The 12,184-nt window shown below is 44.6% G+C and overlaps 1 protein-coding gene across 2 annotated transcripts in view; it reads left to right on the plus strand.

Annotated features, from left to right (window-relative positions):
- Positions 1–11,780, plus strand: part of SMARCC1 (SWI/SNF related, matrix associated, actin dependent regulator of chromatin subfamily c member 1) — a 205,889-nt gene extending 194,109 nt beyond the window's left edge. The window contains exons 27-28 of one of the 2 annotated variants that reach the window (XM_023231828.2): positions 6,932–7,108; positions 9,355–11,780. In XM_023231828.2, the coding sequence (XP_023087596.1) occupies positions 6,932–7,108; positions 9,355–9,452 (275 nt within the window). In that variant the 3' untranslated portion in view covers positions 9,453–11,780. The remainder of the gene's footprint in view (positions 1–6,931; positions 7,109–9,354) is intronic. The other variant, XM_023231829.2, reaches the window with a different exon arrangement.
- Positions 11,781–12,184: the final 404 nt, after the last annotated feature.

The raw sequence follows: 12,184 nt of genomic DNA on the forward strand, positions 1-12,184 counted from the left end.
TTCTTCTTCTCCTTCTTCTTCTCCTCCTCCTCCTCCTCCTTCCTCCTCCTCCTCCCCTTCCTCTTCTTCTTCTTCTTCCTCCTCCTCCTCCTCCTCTTCTTCTTCTTCTTCTTCTTCTCCTCCTCCTTCTCCTCCTTCTCCTCCTCCTTCTCCTCCTTCTCCTCCTTCTCCTTCTTCTCCTCCTCCTTCTTCTTCTTCTTTCTTCTTTCTTCTTCTTCTTCTTCCTCTTCTTCTTCCTCCTCTTCCTCCCCTTCCTCCTCCTCCTCCTCCTCCTCCTCCTCCTTCTTCTTTCTTCTTCTTCTTTCTTCTTATTCTTATTCTTATTCTTATTCTTATTCTTCTGACGGAGTCTGACTCTGTCGCCCAGGTTGGAGTGCAGTGGCATGATCTCGGCTCACTGAAACCTCCGCCTCCCAGGTCCAAGCAGTTCCCTGCCTCAGCCTCCCAAGTAGCTGAGATTACAGGCGTCTGCCACCACGCCTGTAACCACCATGGGGTTTCACCATCTTGACCAGGCTGGTCTTGAACTCCTGACCTCTTGATCCACCCGCCTTGGCCTCCCAAAGTGCTGTAATTAGAGGCATGAGCCACCACACACAGCCAAGACCCCATCTCTTAAACATTTTCTAAGAAATTGCTTTCCATCCCACAGAAAATTAGGTTCAATCTTCTCTTCTTTTCAGAACTTTTCACTAAGTCTTCTGTAGCCTTACTATTGAAGTTCTCACCCCTTGTTCTACATGCATGACTCTTTTTTGAATTAATGTAGCCCTTTTTCCTTTGAATCATGACAGACCCAGCAGTTTTGTTTTATTTTTGTTTTGGAAAAAAAAAAAAAACCTGGCCGGTCTTGGTAGCTCACACCTGTAATCCCAGCACTTTGGGAGGCCAAGGCAGACAGATCACGAGGTCAAGAGATTGAGACCTTCCTGACCAACATGGTGAAATTCGGTCTCTACTAAAAATACAAAAATTAACTGGGCGTGGTGGCGTGAGCCTATAGTTTCAGCTTTTCGGGAGACTGAGGCAGGAGACTTTACTTGAACTGGGGAGGCAGAGGTTGCAGTGAGTCGAGATCGCCCCACTGTACTCCAGCCTGGGCAACAGAGCAAGACTCTTGTCTCAAAAAACAAAACAAAACAAAAAACCTTTATAAGCCTCAGTGTAATACAGATGAAAGATAGTAAGGTACCACAGAAGGGTATGGTATTTATGTAGATGCTACATATAAATGATACCTCTCAGTTATAATGGGAGTGACATTCACATTATTTTCTGATTGTTTAACTTAGGCTTGGCTGTGTGTTTATTTTATTTTATTTTATTTATTTATTTATTTATTTTGAGACGAAATTTCACTCTTGTTGCCCAGGCTGGATTGCAATGGCTCGTTCTCGGCTCACTGCAACCTCCGCCTCTCCAGTTCAAGTGATTCTCCTGCCTCAGCCTCCAGAGTAGCTGGGATTACAGGTGCCCACCACCACATCTGGCTAATTTTTTTGTATTTTTATTAGAGACAGAGTTTCAACATGTTGGCCAGGCTGATCTTGAACTCCTGACCTCAGGTGATTTGCTCACCTAGGCCTCCCAAAGTACTGGGATTACAGGTGGTGAGCCACCGCGCCCGCTTGGCCGTGTGTTTTTTAAAAAAAAATCTTAACCCATACACAAACTTTTCTAGCAGCTTTATTCATAGTAGCCAAAAAGTGAGAAGCACTGGATGTCCTCTTTAAGGTATGTGGTCCATCCACAGCAGGGAGCACCACCCAGCACTGGAGGGAATAGCCTGTGACTGCATACACAACTGGTGACTCTCCAGGAAATTACCTGGAGTGAAAAAAGAAGCCAATTCCAAAACGTTGCAAACAGTGCTTCCACTTATGTAGTAACATTCCTGCAACAACAGGTCAGAGATGGAGAATAGAGGAGTGGCTGCAGGAGTCAGGATGGGTTGTAGGGATGTAGGTATGCAGATCTTATCAAGGTGTACCTGCTGTCCTGCAGCATATTCCCTGGGGGTGGGCTAAGGCACCCAGGATTTCTGTTATTTCTTATTGGTTTGTGGATCTACAAGCATGTGGCTTCACAGTCCCACCACAAGGATGCCTGAGTCCTTGAGTCCCTGCTGTCCCAGGTGTTTTTAGGATTAGTCCTATCCCTAATCCCTTTCCTTCACTTTACTTATATCTCATCCACAATTCCAAGTTACTCACAAATTTTTATTGATCAGCTGGAAAGTCTTCATTTTTTTTGGCTTGCTCCTTCCATAGTTTTTCCTTGATTTGCCTTTCACTCCTTTATGTGCACTCATCGTTCATATGCCTTGTAGTATTCTTGTCATTTGTCCCTTTTATCTCTGAGTCAATCCCTAGATTGGCAGACTCTCCAACACTGCCTATTTCTGTCCTAGCTACATGGCACAAGTACAAAAATACAAAAATTAATGATGGTCAGTTGGTCCTAGTGACAGTGTCCACGTAGGAGTAGATTCAACAGCTGCTGTTGGTTTTGCCAAAGTGATTTGACCAAGTTATTTTCCAGCAAGTGGATCTCTGAGACTCCTCTGCCAAGCTTTGCGTTACACTATAGAGTGCAGAAAGATGGGCCAGAGGGCCCAAAACTCACTATTCTGTATATTCTGGGACATAATGTTGATGTATTTTGCTTTAAAAAGTAGTCCCTGAGGCTGGGCGCGGTGTCTCACACCTGTAATCCCAGCACTTTGGGAGGCCGAGATGGGCGGATCACGAGGTCAGGAGATCGAGACCATCGTGGCTAACACAGTGAAACCCCGTCTTTACTAAAATACAAAAAAAATTAGCCGGGCGTGGTGGTGGGCGCCTGTAGTTCCAGCTACTCCGGAGGCTGAGGCAGAATGGCGTGAACCCGGGAGGCGGAGCTTGCAGTGAGCCGAGATCGTGCCACTGCACTCCAGTCTGGGAGACAGAGTGAGACTGCGTCGCAAAAAAAAAAAAAAAAAGTAGTCCCTGGAAGACTGGACTACCTTAATTCCTAATTCTTTTTTTTTTTTTTTTTTTTTTTTTGGGACAGGGTTTCACTCTTGTTACCCAGGCTGGGGTGCAGTGGTGCAATCATGGCTCACTGCAACCTCCACCTTCTGGGTTCAAGCAGTTCTCCTGCCTCAGCCTCCCAAGTAGCTGAAATTACAGGAGCATGCCACTATGCCCAGCTAATTTTTGTATTTTTAGTAGAGATGGGGTTTCACCATGTTGGTCAGGCTAGTCATGAACTCCTGACCTCAGGCGTGAACCACCGTGCCCAGCCCCTTATTCCTAATTCTCATACCTCATTGTAGTTCTCTTCATTGACACCCCTGAAGTAAGGGGCTCCTCTCTTAGGTTCTTGGGTCAAGGAACAGCCACTGGAGATAGGCAGGGTGTGGTTTGAAGCTTTGTATATCTTTGTTTAGATAGACCTCTTTCTGTAGTGACAGAGAGTCTGTATTTGAATTATCTTCAATACTGCTTTGTGTATTTTAATTTGGTCCAGTCTCCAAATTTTTCAAGATTAAGCATTCTTATTTCTAGCTGTCTCAGTACTGTCTTCTAACCTATATTCAGTTTCATACAGTTGTCCTTACATAGATAGTAAAGTCCCTAGATTTAAAGAAAAACTACATTGATTCTCTTTTCTTATTCTGTAGAGAATATAATTTGTCCTACATAAAAAAATTCAGGCCAGGCATGGTGGCTCACGCCTGTAATCCCAACACTTTAGGAGGCTGAGGCAGGCAGATCACTTGAGGTCAGGAGTTCGATACCAGCCTGGGCAACATGGTGAAACCCTGTCTCTACAGAAAATGCAAAAGTTATCTGGGTATGGTAGTGCACACCTGTAATCCCGGCTACTCAGGAGGCTGAGGCAGGAGAATTGCTTGAACCTGGGAGGCGGAGGTTGCAGTGAGCCAAGATCACGACAGAGCAAGATTCTGTCTAAAAAAAAAAAAATTAAGTCTTGATTGTGCCCATTAAACTATTCTTCTTAATTTATTACTCTTTAAAACCAAGACTACGGCCTGGTGCGGTGGCTCATACCTACAAACCCAGCACTTTGGGAGCCTGAGGTGTGTGGATCACTTGAGGTCAGGAGTTCGAGATCAGCCTGGCCAACACAGTGAAACCCTGTCTTTACTGAAAATACCAAAGGAAAAAAAAAAAGCCGGGCATGGTGGTGGTGCACACCTGTAGTCCCAACTATGTAGGAGGCTGAGGCAGGAGAATGCTTTGAACCCAGGGAGCAGAGGTTCCAGTGAGCTGAAATCGTGTCACTGCACTCTAGCCTGGATGACAGAGAGAGACTCTGTCTCAAAAAAAAAAACAAAAACAAAAACCAAGACTACCAGCCTGGGAAACATGGTAAGACCCCATCTCTACAAAACATTTAAAAATTAGCCAGGCATGGTGATGCTCACCTGTAGTTCCAGCTACTTGAGAGACTGAGGCAGGAGGATCACTTGAGTTTGAGTTGTTGAGGCTGCAGTGAGCTGACCTGTGATTGCACCACTACACTCCAACCTCAGTAGAAAATGAGACCCTGTCTCAACAAAAGAAAACAAGCCCAGCAGCCAAATCCCTTGGTTTAAGAACTAGTAAATATTTACCGTCATATCCAGAGCAGGAATAGCCTGCAGCCTAGGTCAAAATCTGGCTCATCAATTGTTTTTCATACAGTTTGTAAGCTAAGAGTGGTTTTTGTAGTTTAAATGGTTAGAGGGGGCTATCAAAAGAAGAATAATGTTTCATGTCACATGAAAAATTTGTGAAATTAACCTTTTAGAGTTCATAAAGATGTATTTATTAGAACACAGTCTATTTGTTGTGTATCATCTGTGACTGTCTTCATGCTTACATTGCAGAGTTGAATCGTTGTGACACAGACCATATGGCTGGCAAAGACTAAAATATTTACTATCTGGCTCTTTACAGAAAAAGTTGGCTAGGCCGGGCGCGGTGGCTCAAGCCTGTAATCCCAGCACTTTGGGAGGCCAAGACGGGCGGATCACGAGGTCAGGAGATCGACACCATCCTGGTTAACACGGTGAAACCCCGTCTCTACTAAAAAATACAAAAAAACTAGCTGGGCGAGGTGGCGGGCGCCTGTAGTCCCAGCCACTCGGGAGGCTGAGGCAGGAGAATGGCCTAAAAAAACCCGGGAGGCGGAGCTTGCAGTGAGCTGAGATCCGGTCACTGCACTCCAGCCTGGGCGACAGAGCGAGACTCCGTCTCAAAAAAAAAAAAGAAAAAGTTGGCTAAACATTCTAAAGGGTCAGAAAGCTCAGTGTGAAACCGAATGCAGGAGGTATTTTAGTGTTCTTGTCCTTCAGTGTTCAATTGCCAGTTAGCTATCAAATGGTCCCATCTCCACATTTTTCAAGATCAAGCATTCTTATTTCTAGCTGTCTTGGTACTGTCTTCTAACCTATATTCAGTTTCATACAGTTGTCCTTACATAGATAGTAAAGCCCCTGGATTTAAAGAAAAAAACCTGTATTGATTCTCATATGATTCTCATCTCTCAAATGATTATTTTAGTGTTCATGTCCCTCGGTATTGAACAACAGTATTGAATACTGTAGGGTCTTCTGTCATTAATTAGAAAACAATAGGAAGAGTGGCTCACGCCTGTAATCCCAGCGCTTTGGGAGGCTGAGGCAGTCATACTGCCTGAGCTCAGGAGTTCAAGACCAGCCTGGGCAACATGGCAAAACTCTGTCTCGGCCAGGCGCAGTGGCTCACGCCTGTAATTCCAGCACTTTGAGAGGCCGAGGCGGGCAGATCACAAGGTCAGGAGATCGAGACCATCCTGGCTAACTCGGTGAAACCCCGTCTCTATTAAAAATACAAAAAATTAGCCAAGCGTGTTGGCGGGCGCCTGTAGTCCCAGCTACTCGGGAGGCTGAGGCAGGAGAATGGTGGGAACCCCGGAGGCGGAGCTTGCAGTGAGCAGAGATCAAGCCACTTGCACTCCAGCCTGGGTGACAGAGCGAGACTCTGTCTCAAAAAAAAAAACCCGTCTCTACTAAAAATACAAAAAAAATTAGCTGGGCGTGGTGGTAGGCACCTGTAATCCCAACTACTTGGGAGGCTGAGACACGAAAATTGCTTGAACCCAGGAGGCGGAGGTTGCAATGAACTGAGGTCATGCCCCTGCACTCCAGCCTGGGCAACAGAGTGAGACTGTCAAAAAAAAAAAGAAAAGAAAGAAACGAAAGGAAGGGAAAGGGAGAAAACGGTAGGAAGAGATGGAGCCCTCATCTGTGTTTTCCCATATGAGTCTATCAGCCGAGTGCTTCATAGTGACCTCTATAAGGAATGATTTTTTTTTTTTTTTTTTAAATGAACCATACATGAGGCTTTTAATGGGAGAAATAGTTGTGGACAGGAATTGGGGATTCAAATCAGAATCCCCTTTTAATGGTGATTTCGCAGTACTAATACTCTTTCAGACAAACCTTCCCTGTAAGCCATGGAGCACAATCTGGACTGAGTTGTGGTCCTTTTACTGACTTTTACTTGCTGACTTCCTTTTAAAGTCCTCTCCATTCCCTGTGGGCTATGCTTGGCATTGTATATCCTCAGGAAGACATTTGACAATCTACTGCTCACCCAAACTAACCAGAGTGAGTGCTTTATTTTAGGGAACCTTTGCCATTTCTTTTTACAGCCACCTTCTTGCCAGTGTTTAGAATAATCAGTCATTCCACAGATCTACCCCTGTTAACACCCTCCGTCCAAAAAACTCAGAATACAAAAAGCTAGACGTAGAGATTGTTACAGATTATTGCTCTGTTGGTATTTCAGATCCTTTGGAAGGTTGGATATTTGTCTGTATTTAGGAGTTGGATTTAAGTTGATCCCTTTCTTATACCCCTTTCTAGCATACTTACAGTACTTTAAATCTCCCTCCACAGGTCAGATACCAGGCCCAGGTTCCATGATGCCCGGGCAGCACATGCCAGGCCGCATGATTCCCACTGTTGCAGCCAACATCCACCCCTCTGGGAGTGGCCCTACCCCTCCTGGCATGCCTCCAATGCCAGGAAACATCTTAGGACCCCGGGTATCCCTGACAGCACCTAACGGCATGTGTAAGTAACACGGTAGGGGGATGCATTATCCCAGGGTCTGTTCTGGAGGGCTGTAGATAAGGGAAGGCGGCTTTTTTCTCTCCCCGAGATTTGGCAGGTCCATGGATGATGCAGTCTGTGACAGTGGCTTCTAGAAGACCAGTTTTCAGTCTTTGTTCTTAGGCACCCCTGATGGACAGTTGCACAGGTGACAAAATGCTTCTAATCAGGGTTATGCCTTTATGGCATGCACTGTCAGCATTGGGGCCAAAAAGATATTCCTCTAAGCCTGTCTCGTTATGACTCTCAACAGACATGTAGAGCTACTGGTGGTGGTTTTCCCTACAGCAGCCTTTTGTGGATACAGGGTTCAAAAGTGATGTGTGTAAAGAAAAGAAGTGAGTTTAGAGCTGGAATAACACACATGTTTCTTGTAGTCATTCTTGATGTATTAGTAGTGGCTGTGTAGGCTAAGAAAGTAGTATTCAGGGTCTGTGTTGGGAGGAAATACGAAGTCCCAGCAAGCTCAATGAAGAAAGCACTGGTGCTGCTAAGTGATACTTGTCTGAGGCTGTGTTTAGAGGCCAGGTCATTTCTCCCATAGGCTCTTGCTCGGCTTCAGCCTTGGCCTGAGGATTGTTTCAGAGACCCTGGCCTGCCTTTTACTCCAGAAGGTCTTCCCAGTGTGGATGATGCTGAAATGCAGCCAATAGTGGGTCAGGTACTCCAGCCACATTTGTAATCTTAGGTTCATGTAGAAGTTCACGTGTGGCCAAAAGTTTAGCTACTATTTATAGTTCAGAGAGATAGGAAGCATAAGAATTCTTGCTCTGTAGGAGCTTTAGTTGGGAAAACAAGAAATGAAAACTTGGATAGAACTTAGCAAATGTTACATGAAGGCATATAGAACATACCATAGGTTACATGAGACTATGATGTGCCTTAAGTACACTGTAATACTCTGGGAGGTTTCACGGACTGAGACGTGTCTTACTCTTCTCTGGCCCCCAGAGTCTGGGACAAAATAGGTACACAAAAGAAAGACACTAATTTATCTAGGTATATAAGATCACAACAATTTTTTTTTAATTACCTCCCTTAAGCTAGTGGTCAGAGGTTGTATAGTACAGTTGGTACCTCTTTTTCTTGGCAAGAAAATGTTTGCCAAGCCACCCTGTGAACCGTACATAAATGAACTCGCCTGTCAGGAGAGTTGACCAGTTTTCCATCCCTATTGCAGAGGTAGTGTCACTGGTCTTTACCAATTTACCACTGTCATGCCCTGCTGGTCACCCATGTTTTGCACTTCAGGATTCCTTCCCAAAGGGACCTCAGTAGAGCTCCTTGAGAATGTGGAGGGTTTCAGGTGGAACCTTCCCACCTGCTGCCTGGTTCCTACCGTAAGTCAGTGCTCTGGGAATTCTGAGCCATGTGAATTGGTTCTAGGATACTAGGTAGGCCACACTGGATGAGTTGCTTTTCCACTTCAGCCCTTCATTTCCTCCACTGAAAGATGACACAAGGGATTAGATCAGTGAGTTTCAAAATGCTTTGAAGAGTCTTAAGGGTTTGGTAGGATCTAGGGGTTTTTAAAACCCAGATTAAATGATCTCTAGGGTTCCTTTGTACACTAAAGCAGCTAAAGTTGACATAGGAAAGTGTCCCAGACACTCATACTAATTATTCCCTTCAGGACATGACCTAGTTTGGGCCAAAAATCGAAGGACTGCAGTTCAGGAGCTGTGGAGGCCTCCCTGGACTATCCAGTTTGTCAGCAACTGCCTCAAGTGAAGCTCTCTGGCCCTGGTGGAGACACTTAAATAGCAAGAATTTATTGATCATCTATTGTGTGCCCAGCTAGGCTAGGGACTGTGGGAGAAAGAAAAATAAGACATAGAACTGTCCCAGAAAGGAGCTTATTATTTAACTGAAGAAATAAAATTAGAACCATTGAAATACAATGAAATCAAAATTAACTTCTGAGCGATTCGTGGAAGGAGTTGGCCTGGAAGGAGGGTGGGGGAAATTCAGACACCTCCCACTCCCCAGCCACTAGGGTTAGGCTAAGCAACATGAGCAGCGCCCTGGAGATTCAGAAGGAATTGACCTGCATAGACCACAGTGGAAGCAATGTGAGGCACAGGGTGCATTGGTTGCCTGCCACTAAGAAAATGACTTCTGTGTCTTTTTTTTTCACTGAATAGGCTCTTTCCTCTAAGTCCCTTGTATTTCCAGCAATAACGAGTTACTCTTGGATATGTTTGCAGATCCCCCTCCACCACAGCAGCAGCCGCCGCCACCACCACCTGCAGATGGGGTCCCTCCACCTCCTGCCCCTGGCCCACCAGCCTCAGCTGCTCCTTAGCCTGGAAGATGCAGAGAACATCCACGCCCACCACCATGAGCTGGAGTGGGGATGACAAGACTTGTGTTCCTCAAACTTTCTTTGGTTTCTTTCAGGGTTTTTCTTCTCACAGCTCCAAGCACGTGTCCAGTGCCTCCCCACTCCTCTTACCACCCCTCCTCTGACACTTTTTGTGTTGGGTCCTCAGCCAACACTCAAGGGGAAACCTGTGGTGACAGTGTGCCCTGGTCATCCTTAAAATAACCTGCATCTCCCCTGTCCTGGTGTGAGAGTAAGCTGACAGTTTCTTTGCAGGTCCTGTCAACTTTAGCATGCTATGTCTTTATCATTTTTGCTCTCTTGCAGTTTTTTGCTTTGTCTTATGCTTCTATGGATAATGCTATATAATCATTATCATTTTATCTTTCTGTTGTTATTGTTTTAAAGGAGAGCACCCTAAGTTAATAGGAACCAAAAAATAGTGATGGGCAGAAGGGGGATAGCCACAGGGGACAAACCTTAAGGCATTATAAGTGACCTTATTTCTGCTTTTCTGAGCTAAGAATGGTGCTGATGGTAAAGTTTGAGACTTTTGCCACACACAAATGTGTGAAAATTAAAAGAGATGTGGAAGGAGAACCTCAGTGATTTTATTCCCTAGTGAGGCCTCTGAGGGCCTCCACACTGCCTGGCAGAACATACCACTGAACTAGTATGTGCTAGAGGAGAGCACAAACATCTGCTCCTTCCCTAGGCCCGCTGGCTCTGGTTTTCTATGCAGATGATTCATTGGATTGGGGGTGAGTGTTTTGTTTTTCTGGGGGCAGTTTGAGCTTTGAGGGTTGTAATATTGGGAAGCATTCCTTAGTTTCCTCAACTAGCCTTGAAAGTTAGGAGTCTTGGGTAATGAGCCCCGCAATGAGTCTAGCCTACTATTCACTGCTTTGTGTGCATTTTTTTTCTCCCTCTTTAAAAAACCCTTGACAAGGAAAAAAAAAAAAAAAAGGTAGATAGTGCTGAATATTTTAGTTCGTGAAACTTGGTTAGGATGGCTGGGGGTACAGGTCCCCAAACTACCTCTTGTTACAGTAGCCAGGGAGTAGAATTTCATGAACCGGTACTTTTAAGGTTAGGGTGGGATGGGAAAAGTGAAGCAGGATATTAGCTCCTTATACCTTCTTCCTTCCATTTCTGAGAATCTCACATTCCATCTATCACAGGGTTTTCAAAGAGATGCTGAGGGTAACAAGGAACTCACTTGGCAGTCAGAGCATCATGCTTTGAGGTTTGGGGTGCTCAGGCTGGGAGGGTAGAATGCCATTCCAGAGGACAAGCCACAAAAATGCCTTAATTTGAGCTTGTATTTACCCCTGCTGATAAGTGACTTGAAAGTTCCTGGTTTTCTCGTCCTTCCCTCCCTTCTGTCCTTCCATGTGTGGGGAAAGAGTGTTTTTGGTAGAGCTTGGTTTCCAAAGCGCCTGGCTTTCTTACTTCACATTCTCAAGTGGCAGTTTCATTATTTAGAATGCAAGGTGGACATCTTTTGGATATCTTTTTCTATATATTTTCTAAAGCTTTACATATGAGAGGGTATAGGGAGGTGTTTATAAAACACTTTAGAACTTTTTTCCTTAATATCAGAAAGCAAAAAAAAAAAAAAAAAACCACAATTGAGATTTGCCTTTCAAACCCTCAGGTTTGCCTCTAACCAGGTGTCCCTGGTCACCATCAGAGTACTGGAATACTGGAACCGAGGAGACCTTGGTCCTTTTGTTTTTGTTCTGGACTCTTGGGAGTGGAAATGGGAATGAGTTTATTCCTACTGGAGTTTAGTTCCAATGCATTTGGCTCCAGAAAGACCCCAGTGCCTTTTGACAGTGGCCAGGGTTTTCCCTACTTCCTGCCAGTCTTTCCCAAAGGAAACTCATTCCAAATACTTACCTGTTCCCCTGGAGTCCTAGAAGGAAAATGGAATTCTGGTTCATACTGTGGTCCCTTGTAACCTCAGGTCTTTAATGTGATCACTTTCAAATTTAAAAGATCCAGGTGGAAATATTTTTACTATAATAATAATTCTACAAAATACCTGAATTCTTAACACTGTTATATTTCAGTATAAGTGGTGGCTTTTTCTTTTAATGTCTTTGATCTGGTTTTATTCCTGTAATTCACAGCCACCTGATTTTGTGAAGGGGGGGAATAATACGTGGTTTTTGTACAAACATGTTTCTCAGTGTGTTGTTATTTTGGAGAAAATGAGGGGAGGGAGTTTGGCGAGATTGGAGAAAATGAATGAAGAAGGCCTAATCTCCCTCTTTTTCAGTGAATAAATGGAACACCATTTCTGGATTCTAGTCCCATTCTCTGCATTCATATACCAGTTTCTTCATATATCCTATGAAGAACCTAAACATTTGGCCCCGCCTTGTCTTGGTTTGGTCGGCAGTTAAAATTCTGTGACTCGGGCTTCCTTCCTGACTGCCCACCTTCATGATGTGTAACGAACATACATTTTGAGCGTATCTCACCCAGTGTTCATTTGCATGGTCAAAGTGAAAATGAGTGGAAGTTCTCCAAAAATGATGGCCAACATCCTGGCACCTCCTGGTGTGAGAAATAGCTTTCCTTAGTGAATGGGATAATGTTTGTCAGGATGCAGTTTAGACAGTCCCAAGTTGGAGGCAGGCCTTGAGGGCAGAAGATTCTGTGAACCTTGACATACTCTAAGGACAATAAACCCCGTGCAGAAAAAA

This window comes from Piliocolobus tephrosceles, chromosome 2, assembly GCF_002776525.5.
Source record: "Piliocolobus tephrosceles isolate RC106 chromosome 2, ASM277652v3, whole genome shotgun sequence".
NCBI classification, from domain to species: Eukaryota; Metazoa; Chordata; class Mammalia; order Primates; family Cercopithecidae; genus Piliocolobus; species Piliocolobus tephrosceles.